This window comes from Tursiops truncatus, chromosome 15 (genome assembly GCF_011762595.2).
Source record: "Tursiops truncatus isolate mTurTru1 chromosome 15, mTurTru1.mat.Y, whole genome shotgun sequence".
Classification (NCBI taxonomy): Eukaryota; Metazoa; Chordata; class Mammalia; order Artiodactyla; family Delphinidae; genus Tursiops; species Tursiops truncatus.
In genome coordinates this window covers 23,306,406-23,321,652 of record NC_047048.1, presented here as the reverse complement: position 1 = coordinate 23,321,652, position 15,247 = coordinate 23,306,406, and the positions used below count along the sequence as shown (strand labels likewise).

The 15,247-nt window shown below is 49.6% G+C and overlaps 1 protein-coding gene across 4 annotated transcripts in view; it reads right to left on the bottom strand.

Annotated features, from left to right (window-relative positions):
• The window catches only part of SYT17 (synaptotagmin 17), a 147,873-nt gene that overhangs the window by 89,244 nt on the left and 43,382 nt on the right, over positions 1-15,247 (bottom strand). For all 4 annotated transcript variants that reach the window (XM_019921898.3, XM_073792265.1, XM_019921901.3 and 1 more), the window contains one exon: positions 12,467-13,086. In XM_019921898.3, coding sequence (XP_019777457.1) covers positions 12,467-13,086 — 620 coding nt within the window. The remainder of the gene's footprint in view (positions 1-12,466; positions 13,087-15,247) is intronic.

Below are 15,247 nucleotides of genomic sequence, written 5' to 3'. Positions count from 1 at the left end.
ACATCTCTGTGCTGCAGTTTTCTCATCTATAAAATAGGATTGGTTCAAATCATCACTGGTTCCCCTTCCAGTTCACATTATAAACTAGGAATCAAAAGCTCACTTTAAGGTCTGAAATGTAAACTACATTTGTATTTTAGGAGGAAGAAACAAGAAGGACCACATAGAAAGAACCTTCTAGTTAATGCTGCCTTGTAAGGTTCTGGTCTGCGCCCAGCCCTGGCTGCACAGTGGTGCCAACACTGCTGTTCACCAAACCTGGGCAGGAAACCTTTCAACTAACACATGCAGAGGACAGGTTCCTGCCGAGAGGGTCAAGGCTGACAACAGCTCAGGACAAGTTAAAGACGGCTTCTCATTAAAAAACTGACATATGCCTTGTCAAGGGCCTTGACTATTTAGGTATCAGGTGGTCAGTGATCACCAAATACAGTATGCAGTCAGGAGAGGCTGGGGCGTGTACGGCCCCAGGCAGATTCCAGGTACTAGGCCCAATCAGCACATGCCTCTGGGTACCTCAAATCATCACCATTTTTGCTATTAAAAAATGTCCTCAATTCCTTCTAACTTCATTTGCCTGGGGCACGGTTAAGACCAAAGTTGCCCATATTGAAACACAAATCGGATTCTAAGGCCAGTTCCTCATGGCTCAATCTCAATTGCTCCCCAACCTCTCCTCCCTCTTTTTTTCCCTCCTCCTTCCTCAGTTCCCTCCCCAACCTCCTGGTACCTGAGCTCCTGGTCACCACTATTCAGTGTATATTATACGCCAGGTGCTTTGCGTGCCAGACCTTGGGTTATCAAGAGGCAATGTAGTGCAGTAGAGTGGCTAAGTGCACAACCCTGGAGCTGGACTAGCTTGGGTTCAAATCCCAATTTTGTGGCCTTAGGCATGTTACTTAATGCATGCCTCAGTTTCCCCATCCATAAAATGGGATGCTGAGAGTAGTGAATACAATAGAAGCCTTAGCACCATGCCTGGCACATGGTGAGTGCTATGTAGGTCAGACGTTGCTATTGTTATCTTCACGATGTTCCCCCAACTCTCCACGCAGTAAGCATTATTATTCCTAATTTAAAGGTGAGGAGTTGAACCCAAGTTCATTCAGCAGTAAGTGGTGAAGCCAGGACCTTCACCAGGTCAGTCTAACTCAAAAGCTAACACTCTTTATACAATGATATTTATTTAATTCAAAAAACACCTATCAAGTTCCTTCTAAGTGCCAAAGGTACAGAGAATAGATAACAAAAGCTGACGTTATGGAGGGTCTGGGAAGCCTTTAGCTGTGCACGGACAGAACGTGGAGGGGGACTTTTCCTGTTAGGCCAGAATTGGCTGCCTGGGCCCAAAGCTGGGGACTAGGGAGAGGCAGCAAGGGGTTGGCAAAAACCGGGCCCAACACCTCCCTCTGGGATTTTTAAGAGGCAGAGACCTGGTCCTGCAGTTTTCAAAACCATCCTCCTTTCCCACCTCTATAAGCAGAGGGGAGGTGCTGGCCGAGTGGGGAGAGCTGGGGATTTTCCCTGCCCACCCACCCAAAACCGAGAGAGACGGCTGCCAAGAGGGTCCCTTGCAAACATCAGGCACCTCCTCAAGGGGAGACCGGAGCCTTTTTCTCCATGGCATCCACTTAGCCAGGGGTCCTGCTCATCTGCTTTGCACCTTCCTGCCCAGAGGAAAGAAGAATGGAGAGGGAAGGGGGAACGCGGAGGATCCTGCACTCGGAGCCTTCGACGCGGCAAGGTTAAGTGTGGCGATGTTGAGGGTGCACCCCGGCCCCCGGCCCTGACCAGCCCGCAGACTCTCTGCCCACAGAGTCTCAGGTCACCAGGGTCCTCTTGAAACCCAGTCCCCCTAAAACTGAGTTCCTCTTCTGAGTTTATGATTACCTCTCTCTATCCAAAACTTTACTCCCTTTCTTTTCCTGAACCTGTTCCCCTCAAGATTGAGGACTACCAAAGAAAAGGGGGGATGGGGACCATATACAAGCCCCTTTGAAGTAAAGGCCTTTTTGCTTTAGTTTCCCAGGCCTCCCTTTGATTCTCTAAAGGCCGGCTCAAGACTTCATAATTAGGAAACGTGAAGATGTAGAAACAGAATAGCTATTGGGCCGGGACACTGGTACCAATTTAGACTATAAATCCGCCACACAGCAGGATCACCCAACTTCCAGTTCCCTGAAAGACACAGATACAGGCCTGACACACAGTCCTAAGTTGTTTTTATAGGAAGCTGACCCCCTCCAGATGGAAACTGCTGATCGCAAGAACGCAGGCCCTAGGCTGGTTGAAACCAGAAGGATGACGATGCTTGAAACTTCACCTTGATGCCGACCAACCCGAGAATTGAGCACGAGCTGATCACACACCCTGCAGCCCCTCCCTCCCACTGCCTTTAAAACCCCTTCTCTGAAAGCCATTGGGAGTTTGGGTCTTTTGAGCATGAGTTGCCTGTTCTCCTTGCTTGGTGCCCTGCAATAAATGTTGTACTTTCCTTCACCACAACCCAGTGTCAGTGGGTTGGCTTTACCGTACGCAGGCGAGTTGACCCTGGTTTGGTTTGGTAACACTCTCTCCTCAGATGCATAAGGCAGGCTGGAGGAGCCTGGGGAATTAAGCGCTTCTGGAAACATCCTTCAACCTGTGCCTGCTGGGAGTTGGGGAACACATGCCCCAGCGTCCCCCACCCCTGGGGAAGCCTACACCGAGAGTCCAGGAGGGTCGCGATCCACATGCCCACAGTGGGGACTTGCCTGATAACACTGGTTCTTCTTGGAATCACCCCCCAGATAAAATACTTGCACTCAAATCTTGATCTCAGGGTCTATTTCTAGGGGAGCTCGACCTAGGCCAATAGATGACTCTCTCAGGGGGCAGTGAGCCCCAGAGAAGGGAGCTGGGATTGGACCATCTGACTAGGGCCCACCCTCCCGGGCTGCTCCTCACTGAAGGGACCCCAACAGTAAGAGGCCATGGGAGACACTCCCAGGGCTAGGAGTCCACCCACCCACCACCAGGACGTTCCAAATAGTTGACACATGCCTGCCACCAGGGCCAGCTCTTGAACCCTGCCTGCCAAGTTCTTCCGTGGGGATATTAGCCAGAGAAGCTTCAGCAATAAAAACTGTGGCCATGGCAGTGAAATAAGGAGACAGTCATGCTTCCTTCTCTGAAACGGCACTCCTTCCCACTTCAAGGCTGTGAAAAGCCACGCTCCACCGTGCATGAGGAGGGCAGGATGAGGGAGGCCAGGCCCCTGAGAATCCTCCCTGGGACTTCTGGAACTTTCGGGACAGAGGATCTCTCTTTCCACTGGTGTGGCCCAGCTGGCAGGAGGTAAGCCCGGGTTTTGCTTCCCTGGGGAAAGGGCCTTCCTGAGAAGAAAGGCAACGGATGAAGGCGGCGCTGAGGAACATTCCAGCTGAGAGATTCCCAGGATACAACCTGGACACCAGACTCGGTGGAGCCTGGAGCCCACACAACCGCAGACTTTTCTCTTTGACCAAAGCCAGTCTGTGATGGGTTCTGTCGGCTGTAACCAGCATTTTGGGAGCCACCTAAGAAAGTAAATCTCTTACTTCAGAGTCATGCAATTTTTCTTCTATTGCTCAATCAGAACAGCAGTCCCCACACTGACAATCAACTTGGTTACCAAATCAGACTGTCCTTTGGCCTCTTCCAAAGATCCAATCAGTTTGGTGCTCCTGAAGAAGGCCACCAGCTCACCCCTCAGACTCTGAAGGCTCTCCTAAGAGGCTCCAAGCAAACACAGAAATCCTCTGAATGGCTCCAAAGGTGGAAAGAAGCAAGATACACACTGATATAAAAATCTGGGTATACTTATGAGAAATACAGTCTTATCACATCCAAGTTACATGGGGTAAGTCAATTTACAAAGTCCTCAGCCAGGACTTCCTCCTAAATAGATTATTTCATAGCGGTTATGGATATGGGCTTGCAGTCCGTCTCAGGTTCAAGTCCCTACTCCAGCTGTGCAATTTTGGGTAAGTTTCTTAACCTTCCTGAGGCTCAGGGTCCCCATCTATAAAATGCAGGTGCCAGTGCCATCCATCTGGTGGGGAATCGTTAAGTATTACACCGAGCCCAGGGTCTGGTACGTGGTGAGAACCAGAACACGCTTATTGCCACCACCTCTGACTCTTATGCTGCAAAGGCAACACACACAGACTTCACTTCCTAAGCCACGGAGCCCTGAATTATAGGCACTGAAGGTCTAAAAGGCATTCCTTTGGACAAAGCAAATCTCACATTAAAGCAGTTTTCAGAAACATAAATATCCAGTAGCCAGATGTGCAAATATCACTTTTGACTAAGCACATTTTCTTTTTCTGGGCTCCAATCAAACATTGTTCCTCAGCAGGCAGTGTGGCTTTGTAATAAGAGATACTACACCCCACATGACTCCGAATTATCCCCCAAGAACATCTAAGAGCACGCTACCGGAGCCTGCCCCTTTCCCAGACGGCTCCATAAAATACCATCCTAATGGCAGCCTAGATCGGGCTTGCAGGCAGCCAGGCCAGCTCGCTAAACCAACACAGCAGCCGACCAGCGAGACCACATCTCGGACCTGTCTGTCCAGCTGCAACAGCCCAGCCCCTTCAGCATTCCACTGGCCACGCAAGTGCCTCCCAGAATGAGGTCCGCAGTTCACTTACGTCAGACTCTCCCAGCACATTCACTCAAGTGCAGGTTCACCCAAGACTTAAGAAATCAGAATCCAGGAGGCTGAGGTCTGGGAACCCCACAGGCACAGCTCCTGGGAGATTCTGGTGCTTGGCAAGTCAGACAACAGCAGCATCCCCTGTTTGAGAATCCCCCCTCTGTTTGAGAGCCCTCATTTACAGCACCCCTGAAGCTGGAGTGTAAAGGCTAAGGGCTGGCTCTGGGGATCAAAGATGCTGCCTTCAAACTGTCTCCCAAGCTGGGCACTTGTCCGCTCCCCTTCCCACCCGGAAGCCCGCAGCGTATTACTCCTAACTGGTGTTCCCCAACATTTTCTTATGAACGTTATCAAATACAGAGAAGCTGAAATAACTGTACACTGAACCCCTTTAAATATATCACCGAGCTCGTACAATGAACAGTTATTAATTCTGCAACTAATATTTTGAAAATATGCTATATTTGCTTTATCGCATATCTATCAATCTTTTTCTGAGAGCATTTTAAAGTAAGCTGCAGGCACTAGTGACCTGAACACTTCAGCAGGCATATCATTAACCAGAATTTGAGGTTTACGGCTCTTTTATTTTTCAGATAAAATTTATATGCAATGAAATGTGCAAACCTTACGTGATGAGTTTGACAAATGCATACACCTGTGTATCCAACGCCCTATCACTATTAGTCTAGAAACTTCCCTTTGGCCCCTTTCCAGTCAATCCCCTTCCCCAGTCACAACCACTGTTTTGATTTTTCACCATAGATTAGTTCTGTCGTTTCTTGAACTTTATATATATGCGATCATCTATACGGGCTCTCTTGGGTCTGACTTCTGTTTCTCATAATGATTGTCAGCAGGATGTCCTCCTCAGCATAATGTCTGTGACAGTCATCCACGCTGTATCAGTCCTTTTTCCTTCTTATTGCTGAATAATGTTCCATTACATGAATATACCATAGTTTGTTATCCTTTATCCTGTGGATGGACACCTGGGCAATTTCTGGGGCTATTACATGTAGAGCTTCTCTGAATATGCATGTACAAGCTTTTGTGTGGACATAACATTTTCGTTTCTCTTGGGAGTGGCACTGCTGGATCGTGGGGTAGATATCGGTTTAGTTTTACAAGAACCCACTAGAATTTCTTCCTAAGGGGTTACATCACGTGATACACCCACAGCACTGCCCGAGAGTTCCAGTGGCTCCACACCTTCACCAACATTGGATGTTGTCAGTCTTTGTGATTTTAGGCATTCTGGTAGGTGGGTTGTAGTGGTGTCTCGCTAAGGTTTTAACCTGCATTTCTCTGATGGATGACGAAGTTGAGCACTTTCCCATGTGCCTTTAGACCATTTGCATGAGTCTTCTGCTGTGAAACATCTGTTCAAAACTGTTGCCCATTTAAGCATTGGATTTTGGCTTGTATTTTTGAGTCATTGGAGGTTTGTTTTGCTTTTGCTTTTTTTTAAATTGGGGTATAGTTGCTTTACAATGTTATGTTAGTTGGAGTTCTTTATACATTTTGGAAATAAGTACTTGTGGGTCCCCCAGGAACAGTTCTCTCCAGGCAGCCTGGCCGGGTCACCCCTCCTTCTCAAAATACTCCAAGGCTTCCCGTCACCCACAGGAATAAAATCCAAGCCTTTACCTCAGCCTACAAGATCAATGTGATGGGGCCTTTTAAGCCAGTTCAACCTCAACTCCTGCTGCTCTCCCCTCACTCACTCTCCTCCAGCCTTCAACACACTCTGCCTCAGGGCCTTTGCACTTCCTGTACTCACTGTTTGGAATGCTCTTCCCCTGGACATCCTCCAGGCTCACTCCCTCAACCCTTCCAGCTCTCTACTGAAATGCCATCTCCTCACCCACCTAGAACAGCTTCCCCACTCTCACCCCTCAGCCACCCCTCTCCAGCCCCTTATCCTGCTTTCTTTTTCCTCCTGGCAGAGACAATGCCAACAGGCACGATGTGTTAATTCATTCACTGAGTATCTATGTCCACTAGAATGTAAGCTCCATGAGGGCAGGGGCTCTGTTTTGCTTGCTGTAGAGAACCAGTCTCATGTCTTGGTTATGGTGCATCACTTTGTAAGCCAAAGACCTCAGTTCTACCACTCAGCACAGAAAGATGACTTAGCTTCTCTCTGCCCAGTTTCCCCACTTTGTAAAATGGGCCCTTGTGAAGATAGACAAGTGAGCACATGTAGAACGTTGCTTGGCTCATGGTAGACACTCAGGAAACTCAGAGTGAAATTAGTAGCCCCAGCCCCTAGAGCATGACAATCACCTAACAAATATTCATTGACTAAATAAACGAATAGTTTATATATGTACAATATTTTGACTGTATATTTATAATGTACAGTATATTTATAATTTTCCTCGACTCGAGGGAATTTCACAGCCAGAAGCTACTTTCTCCTGAGAAGAGTTTATAGCCCTAGAGAGGCACTGCAAGGGAGCGGGCAGCAGGCACCATGTCTCCACTTGACACGAGCAAACAAAGACCTACAGGGTTACATGACTCCAGTCACAAGGGAACTAGTGAAAGGGCTGGAACAAGAACTCTGGTTCCTCCTAATGCTCTGTGAGGTTCTGGCATGCCCACGGGACCTCTGCTCTTTCCACCTCCCTCCCCCTTCCTTCCCCAAACCACATGATCTCAAGAGAAAACGAACGTCCTTCATCCTGAATGTTTTTCTGGCTCAAGAAAAGGTTGAAGAAATAACTGCACACCACTGTTCATAGCAGCATTATTCACAATAACCGAAACATGGAAGCAACCCAGCATTCATCAATGGATGCATGAAAAAACAAACAAAACGTGGTCTATCCACGCAATGGAATATGACACAGCCTTCAAAAGGAAATCCTGCCACATGCTACAACATGGATGAACCTTGAGGACATTAGGCTAAGTGAAATAAACCAGCCCCAAAGAGACAAACGTTGTGTCATTCCACTTATATGAGGTACCCAAAGTAGTCAAACAGAAAGTAGAGTGGTGGTTGCCAGGGGCTGGGGCCAGTGGGGTACGGGGAGCTATTGTTTAATGGGAACAGAGTTTCATTTCTTGCAAGATGAAAAGAGTTCTGAATACGGGTGGGGGGCGATGACGCGTGTGTATGTGCTCAACACCACTGAAAGATGGTTAATTTTATGTTATGTGTGCTTTGTCACAATGATTAATAATTTTTAAAAAAAGAGTTGAGACTACACGGATTTCACCTCTAAATGGCCAAAGTATCAATTCACTTCAATCCACTTGGATGAGAGAACTTCTCTCAGAGGCCACTATAACGTCATACCACATCAATCACACCACACACTTCGGTATTTCTATGTCTTCATTTCCATTATCTTTCGGCCCAGCGTTCTCAATGTGACCAAAACATCTGCAGTAGATCCATTAGCTGCTAATTTCCTGAATGTCAAGATCAAAGACACAATGTTCAAAGGCACAAAACAACTGGGACATTCTGCCGTGAGCCAGAAGATGCCTATATGCTGGCCCTACAAGCCAGCAATCTATACGCCCCCACGGGGTCTCCACGGCAGAGACCGTGGAACTAAGAAACCCTCAGAGTCGCTCTGACCCACATACCGCGAAGTCAGGCTGAAAACGAGAAACTGCTTCCACCCCCCGCCCACGCAGCTGCATCTTCGGAGCACTCTGGTGAAGGCAGACGCCTGCCTCCAAAGGAAATCTGCGGTGATGGCCAACCTAACCGTCTGGGCGCACTGTGTGAGGATTTCGTTTTCTGTCTCCAATGCAGGTCTATTTTGCTTCACGTGGATTTTTGTTCAAAACCGCTATCTCCTTTTTCACATTTGGAATGAAAGCCAAAGCAGCTACCTGGAGATCTACCCCTCACATCATCTTCCCCTTGGCCCGACCCCGACCCCTGACAACTGTCTCTCCCTGGAAAACCCTCCTTCCCCAACAGGGAACAGCCCAGCTCCCGTCTTGCCTGTCATGGCAGACCCTGCTCCGTCCCCCCAACCTCCATCCTCCCCTTCACCCCACAGCACTACGGACATCTTGGGCCAGATCATTCTGTGTTGTAGGGTCCATCCTGTGCGTTGCGGGACGTTCAGCAGCATCTCTAGTCTCTACCCGCCTGAGGCCAGCAGCACTCTCCCATCCACCTAACCCAAAACGTCTCCCAGCACTGACAAATGTCCTGGGACCAGAACTGTCCCTGTTCAGAACCACTATTCCATACTATAGAGGCTTCGGGAAGGCCCAGGGCTGCCCGGCTGAAAATCGGATTTCCCAGTACGGTCCCCGCCAATGACCGACAATGTGGGCTGGCTGGCTCCCTTGTCTGAAGGGGGAAATGCTGCGATGAGATCCAGGACCCAGAGTCCCCGCCCCACCACACACCAGGCTGAGGCTCAGCCTTGCTTGGCAGTCACCCTTCACCTAGACCACTTCATACCCTGCAGGGTTTTCTCTTGCGTCCCATTTTGGATTGAATTGTATCCCCCAAAGGTGTGTTGACCTCCTAGCCCTCAGTACCTCAGAATGTGACCTCATTTGGAAATAGGGTCGTTCCAGATGGGATTATTGAAGATGAGGTCATCCTGGAGTAGGGTGGGCCCCTAATCCAACATGACTGATGTTCTTACAAGAAAAGACACAGACACACACAGAGCGAAGGCAGGCTAAGTGAGGGGGAGGCAGAGATGAGAGTGAGGCAGCTATAAGCCAAGACTGCCAACAACCAGAAGCTAGAAATAGGCAAGGAAGGATCCCCTCTGGGTTTCAGAGGAAGCACGGCTCTGACAGCACCTTGCTCTTTGACTGAAAGCCTCCAAACTCTGAGACTATAAATTTCTGTAGTTTTTTTTTGTTGTTGTTGTTTTTTGCAGTACGTGGGCCTCTCACTGTTGTGGCCTCTCCCATTGCGGAGCACAGGCTCCGGACGCGCAGGCTCAGCGACCATGGCTCACGGGTCCAGCCGCTCCGCGGCATGTGGGATCTTCCCGGACCGGGGCACGAACCCGTGTCCCCTGCATCGGCAGGCGGACTCTCAACCACTGCGCCACCGGGGAAGCCCCAAATTTCTGTAGTTTTAAACCACCCAATTTGTGGTGCTTTGTCACAGCAGCCCTAAGGAAACTAATCCACACTGAAATGCTATCTCAAGCTCTGCTCCTCAGGACCCCAACCGCAGACACCGACCTTCCCACTCAGAGAGTATAAATTCCAGAGCAAGCTTGAGATGGCAGATGTGAGTCCATTCTTCTCTCAATTTCCACGAGCCTTTCTTCACAAGAGAAAGAAGAAGAAGAAGGAAAGGAGGAAGGGGTGAGGGAGAGGAGAAGGAAATTTACTTTGGGGATCCTTCCTTCCTCCATCCTCCACTCATTCAATAAATATTGCTGAGCACTACCACGTGCCAGCCACCGTTCCAGGAGCAGGTGAGAGAGCGGTGAACGAATAGACAAAAGCCACTGCCCTCCCAGGGTTCACATTCTAGCAGGGGAGACAGACCATAAAACGTACGTCTACGGGGTGACGACAAGTGCCATAGAGAAAACTAGAGCAGGAGAAGCGGGCGGGGAGCGCCCGGGGCGGGGGCTGCCTCTGGCGTCTGATACAAATGTTCCCATGGTCCTGTCGGGCGAGGTCTCAGCTCAGGCAGAGGGCGGCACACCTGGTGCACACCAGCGCACTTGGGCTCCTTCTCTTTTCTGCCCTAGCCCTTCTGTGAGGTTTCGGGAGCCCACCTGGCCAGTGTGCTGGGACGGGCTCCATGCCCGTCCCGGTGCCAGAAGGGCGACCTTCAGAACCACCACTGACTCTGACGACCCCTCCTTCCCCGTCTCCTCCTCAGCTCTCACTTCTGCTTCTTGGGATCACCTCCTAAGTTAACGATCTGCACCCAGGCCCCTGCCTTGGCCTCAGCTTCAGGAGAACCAACCCAGGGCAGATGGGCCAGGAAGACTCTCCATTTCAGGCAAGGTAACCTTTCAGCCAAGACCTACAAGAGCCAGGTATGGGGATGTCCGGATGCTCTACCTCCGGGGCCTTCCACTGACGTGAAGGGAGGAGCTGGCAAATCTGGAATTTATTTCGTCAGGTGGGTCTCCCTCTTTCAACATAATTTCCTTGACAGTTGAAAACCGAGTGATATCAAATATCGAGGAGGATACACAGAAAGCACCACATATATCCTGATCGTGTGACGGGAAAGAGGCTTTGGGATTACAGCAGACACTGCCAGCATCGTGCCCGCTTCTCCTGACCGGGACCACTTCAGCCTGCCAGCTCCTGCACTTATTTTTGCATTTGTGGATGTCAAAAGTCTCTGTACCGGGCTTCCCTGGTGGCGCAGTGGTTGAGAGTCCGCCTGCCGATGCAAGGGACACGGGTTCGTGCCCTGTTCCGGGAAGATCCCACATGCCGCGGAGCGGCTGGGCCCGTGAGCCACGGCCGCTGAGCCCGCGCGTCCGGAGCCTGTGCTCCGCAATGGGAGAGGCCACAACAGTGAGAGGCCCGCGTACCGCAAAACAACAACAACAACAACAACAACAAAAGTCTCTGTACCTGCCAGTGTAACAGGACAGAAATACCAGGAAATGAACCTCCCCATCCCCCCAGCCCTCATTCAGTGGCTGATAGGAGGTGCTGTACAAAGACCCCGGCTCCCTCACCCCTCAGGCGGAAAGGCTCTTAGGTGTGTGTCTGACACTGGCTCCCAGTCCCCCCAGCAGGTTTCAGCTCCAGTCACCCACAGTGGTGGTCGGCTCAATAACTGCACCCCTCATGCGACTTTCCCACCCCCTCCTGGTGTTTCCTCTGGTGTCACCTCCCTATTAAATGACTTCCCCTGCCTCAGGGTCTTCTTTTTCTTGGGGAATATAAACTAAGAGAGTGATAGCTTTGAAGATGTGTGCACACACACACACACACACACACACACAAAGTGGAACAGCCCCTCCAGTCCTCATGTTTAACACCTGCACCCCAAATGTGAGATGCTAGCTCATCAAATCCCTGGCCAGTAGACCTGGGCTTTAGAAGCACCTTGATGTATTCGATGCAAAATAATCCCATCTGCATTACACAGGATCACTGTCCCCGCGTGGGTGGGCTAGACCAGCCTCCAACTGGTGGGGTTTTTTCCTTCCCATACACTCCCCTCATATCTTTCCACCCACAGTGGGGGCAGTGCTGTCCTCCAGCCCACAGAATGCCCAAGGGAGGGACCCTAAAAGCCCACTGGTGAGACAGCCTGGTCCATGGGTGGCTCCCCAAGGGGCCAATTGCTCTTCCCTGGGCTGGAAGAGGGAAGGAAGCTAATCTCACAATTTGCCTGAAAAAAATCCATCTATCATCCCGTTCTTCAGCCTTCATTTTATTTTTCCCAAATCAATTTCTGAAAGTCAAAATGACTGATAGCTTCATACCCAGGACCATCACTCTCCTTAGTAAATAACCCAGCATCAATGACAAACAGCTCCCAGGGCAGTGGTGGCCACATGAACCCACAAACATGGGAAAATTGCATAGGGTCTGTAGTTTAGTTACCAACATCAGTTTTCTGGTATCGCTAATGCACTCGGATCGTACCAGATTTATCATCGGGGAAGCTGGATGAAGAATACACAGGACTCTCTGTACTGTTCTTGCAACTTCTTGGGAGTCAAAAATTATTTTAAAAACCAGAGGTTTTAAAAATGCAAATAAAAAAAAAGTTAAATACTGAGATAAAAATAATCATTTTTTTAAAAAGCTCCCAAGAGGAGACGCTGCCAACCCATCCCTTACCTGAGAACTGGGAATCAGCGCCTTCCACCAGTGTCCGCCTTTCACCAAGTCGACCTCGCACAAAGGCACGGCCACCTTGCCGATGACACAGTGGCGTGAGAACTTATCAAAGTCCAGCACAGTCAGCAGCAGGGTCCTCCTCTGCGCCTCCAGGAAGGGGATCTCAAAGGTGTAACGCTCCTCGAACACGGGCTTCTGGGTCTTGCGTTTGACCCCGGTCTGCTTGGAGTTCTTCTGGTCCGGCAGGAGGCAGATCTTGACGTAGGGGTTGGAGTGCGCCATGTCCTGGCGCGCGCCGTCGTGGGAGATGGGAGGTGGCAGGTCCCTGGCCTCGATCACGCGCACCGTCAGGTGGTTGTGCAGCAGGTCGTACTGGGTGCTGAAGTGCAGCATGCCCAGCTGGTACTTGGACAGGATCTCTGCGTCCGTCAGAAAGTCCACGTCGTCGCTGTTGGAGCCGAGGGAGTACAGGCGGGGCTCGAACTTTCTGAAATAGTCATCCGGGGTATAGGTCCGTCTGAGCACCGAGGGCTGGATGGGCTCCTTCTTGGCGCTGAGAACGCCGAACTCGATGGGTTTAATATCGATGAGTGGGGAGCTGGGTCGTCTGGAATCGAGACCTACACACCCATCAGAAATAACAATGAACACCACACCAAGTACCGGACCGGACCTGGGCCGATCTGTGAGACTGACGACAGTTCCCGGATCCTCACACCTGTTCGCTCTGCTTCATGATGCTCTTTGCCAGGTGCTCTCCACTCCCGGAAATCCTCTTATTTACTCTATGGGAGGCAGCCTGGCGGTACAGCCATCCCCATCGCCATCATCACGGCAGCTAAGCGCCAGGCACTGCCCTAACTGCACTGCGTATATCCAGTTATCTAATCTTCACAAGGTATTAGCCAGTGACTGTTATCTCCACTTTACAGATGAGGAAACAGAAACTTTAAGTCACTCACCAAAGGTCACACAACTAGTAAGAGGAGGAGCCAGGAGTCAAGCCCCACCTGTCTGGCCCCAGAGTCTGGCTCTAACCATTACCCTATACTGCCTCCACTTTCACAGAGTAGGCTCTGGGGCCAGAGTGCCTGGGTCAAATTCCAACCCGGCTACTTCCCAGTGAGTGTGAATCTCTAGTAATGAGCCGTGTGACTCCAGGCACATTTTACACACTCGGTTTTCCCATCTGAAACGTGGAGTCCATCACAGCACCCACCTCAGGGACTGTGGTGAAGGTTCACTGAGCAATGCAGAGAGGGCTCAGCACAGAACACGCACACGGTTAAGAGGCACTAAATGGTAGCTACTGCCCATCTTCAAGGATCACACTCACACCTCGTCACTTACGGGGTACCTCTCCCCGGCAAGCAGCAGAGTTCACTGCTCCCAGTTCATCATTCCAATCTCTGCTCATCCCTCTATTCTAGCAATGAGCTCATGGCATTCTCTTTTCATTTTTAAAGGATTTAATTGAGGCATGATTGACATACAAAAACCTGTCTATATTTAATATACACAACTTGATGAGTTTGGAGATAAGTTTGCACCCATGAAACCGTCACCACAACCTACACCATAAACGTATCCATCACCTTCAGAAGTTTCCTCCCGCTTTCTTTCTTTCTTTAATTTTATGTGTGTGGTAAGAACATAAGAGCTACCCTCTTTTTTAAGTACTCCATACAGTACTGTTAATTTTATGCACTCTGCTGGACAGTGACTCTCTAGAACTTACTCATCTGGCCTAAGTGAAACCAACACCTGCCTGGTTCCAGCTCCCCCTGGGAACCATATTCTACTCTCTGGGCTTAGGAGTTTGATTATGAGATGCCTCGTATTAATAGGATTGGTATTTGTCCTTTCATGGCATCTTGTTGATTGCCCAAAGCCTGTCTTGCTGGCTAAAATCACGAGCCTTTGCCGGTGCGTGGCTGCACTCTCTGATAAATGTGTGCTGAATGCAGTCATCTCTGTATAGAGCTGGGCACGAGATTTAGGAATCATCTAGACTAGCGCCATCCAAGAGAAAATAAATGCGAGCCAGATACAGATGTACAAGCCACAGAGGTAACTTAAAATTTTCCGGTAGCCACAAGTTTTTAAAACTACCAAGAAACAGGTGAAATCAATTTTAATATCCGATATATCCAAAATATAATCATTTCAATATGCACGCAATGTAAAAACATTTTAGTGAGACACTATAAATTCTCTTTTTTCACACTGGCTTCAAAACCCATTGGGTATGTAACAGGTGCGGGGCATCTCAGCTCAGCCACATGGGTGGTGGCCGCTGTGACCAGCGCGGGGGGCAGGTCAGCCCTCTCATTCTACAGATGGAAAGACTGAGGCTACAGAAGCCCGACATTCCCTCCGTTTCACTATTTCAAGCCCTTGAACTTTACTTCCTTCTTCTTCCCCCCATAGTCCCGGGAAAGATCAGACATCAGTCATTTCCAGGTGAGTGGATTAGTTTCATGAATTTAAGCTTTTTCCCTGTTAAGTGAATTTCAGACATCAGCTGAATGAGACAGAGGAGACCCATTTGGGGAGTGACAGGAGGTTGGGAGTCTCTGGGCTTTCTCCTCCCCACACAAATCATGCCATCTGGTCAAACACACAGGCTATACATGGACAAACTGAGTGGCCTGAGGGCCGCATTCAACCCAGAGATACATTCTGTTTGAGTTTAAAAGTAAAGAAGTTTCATATAAAAACCCAGACTGCCAGTTTCCCTTTCCAAAGATCAGGCAATACAATCCCACATGGCAAGAGCTG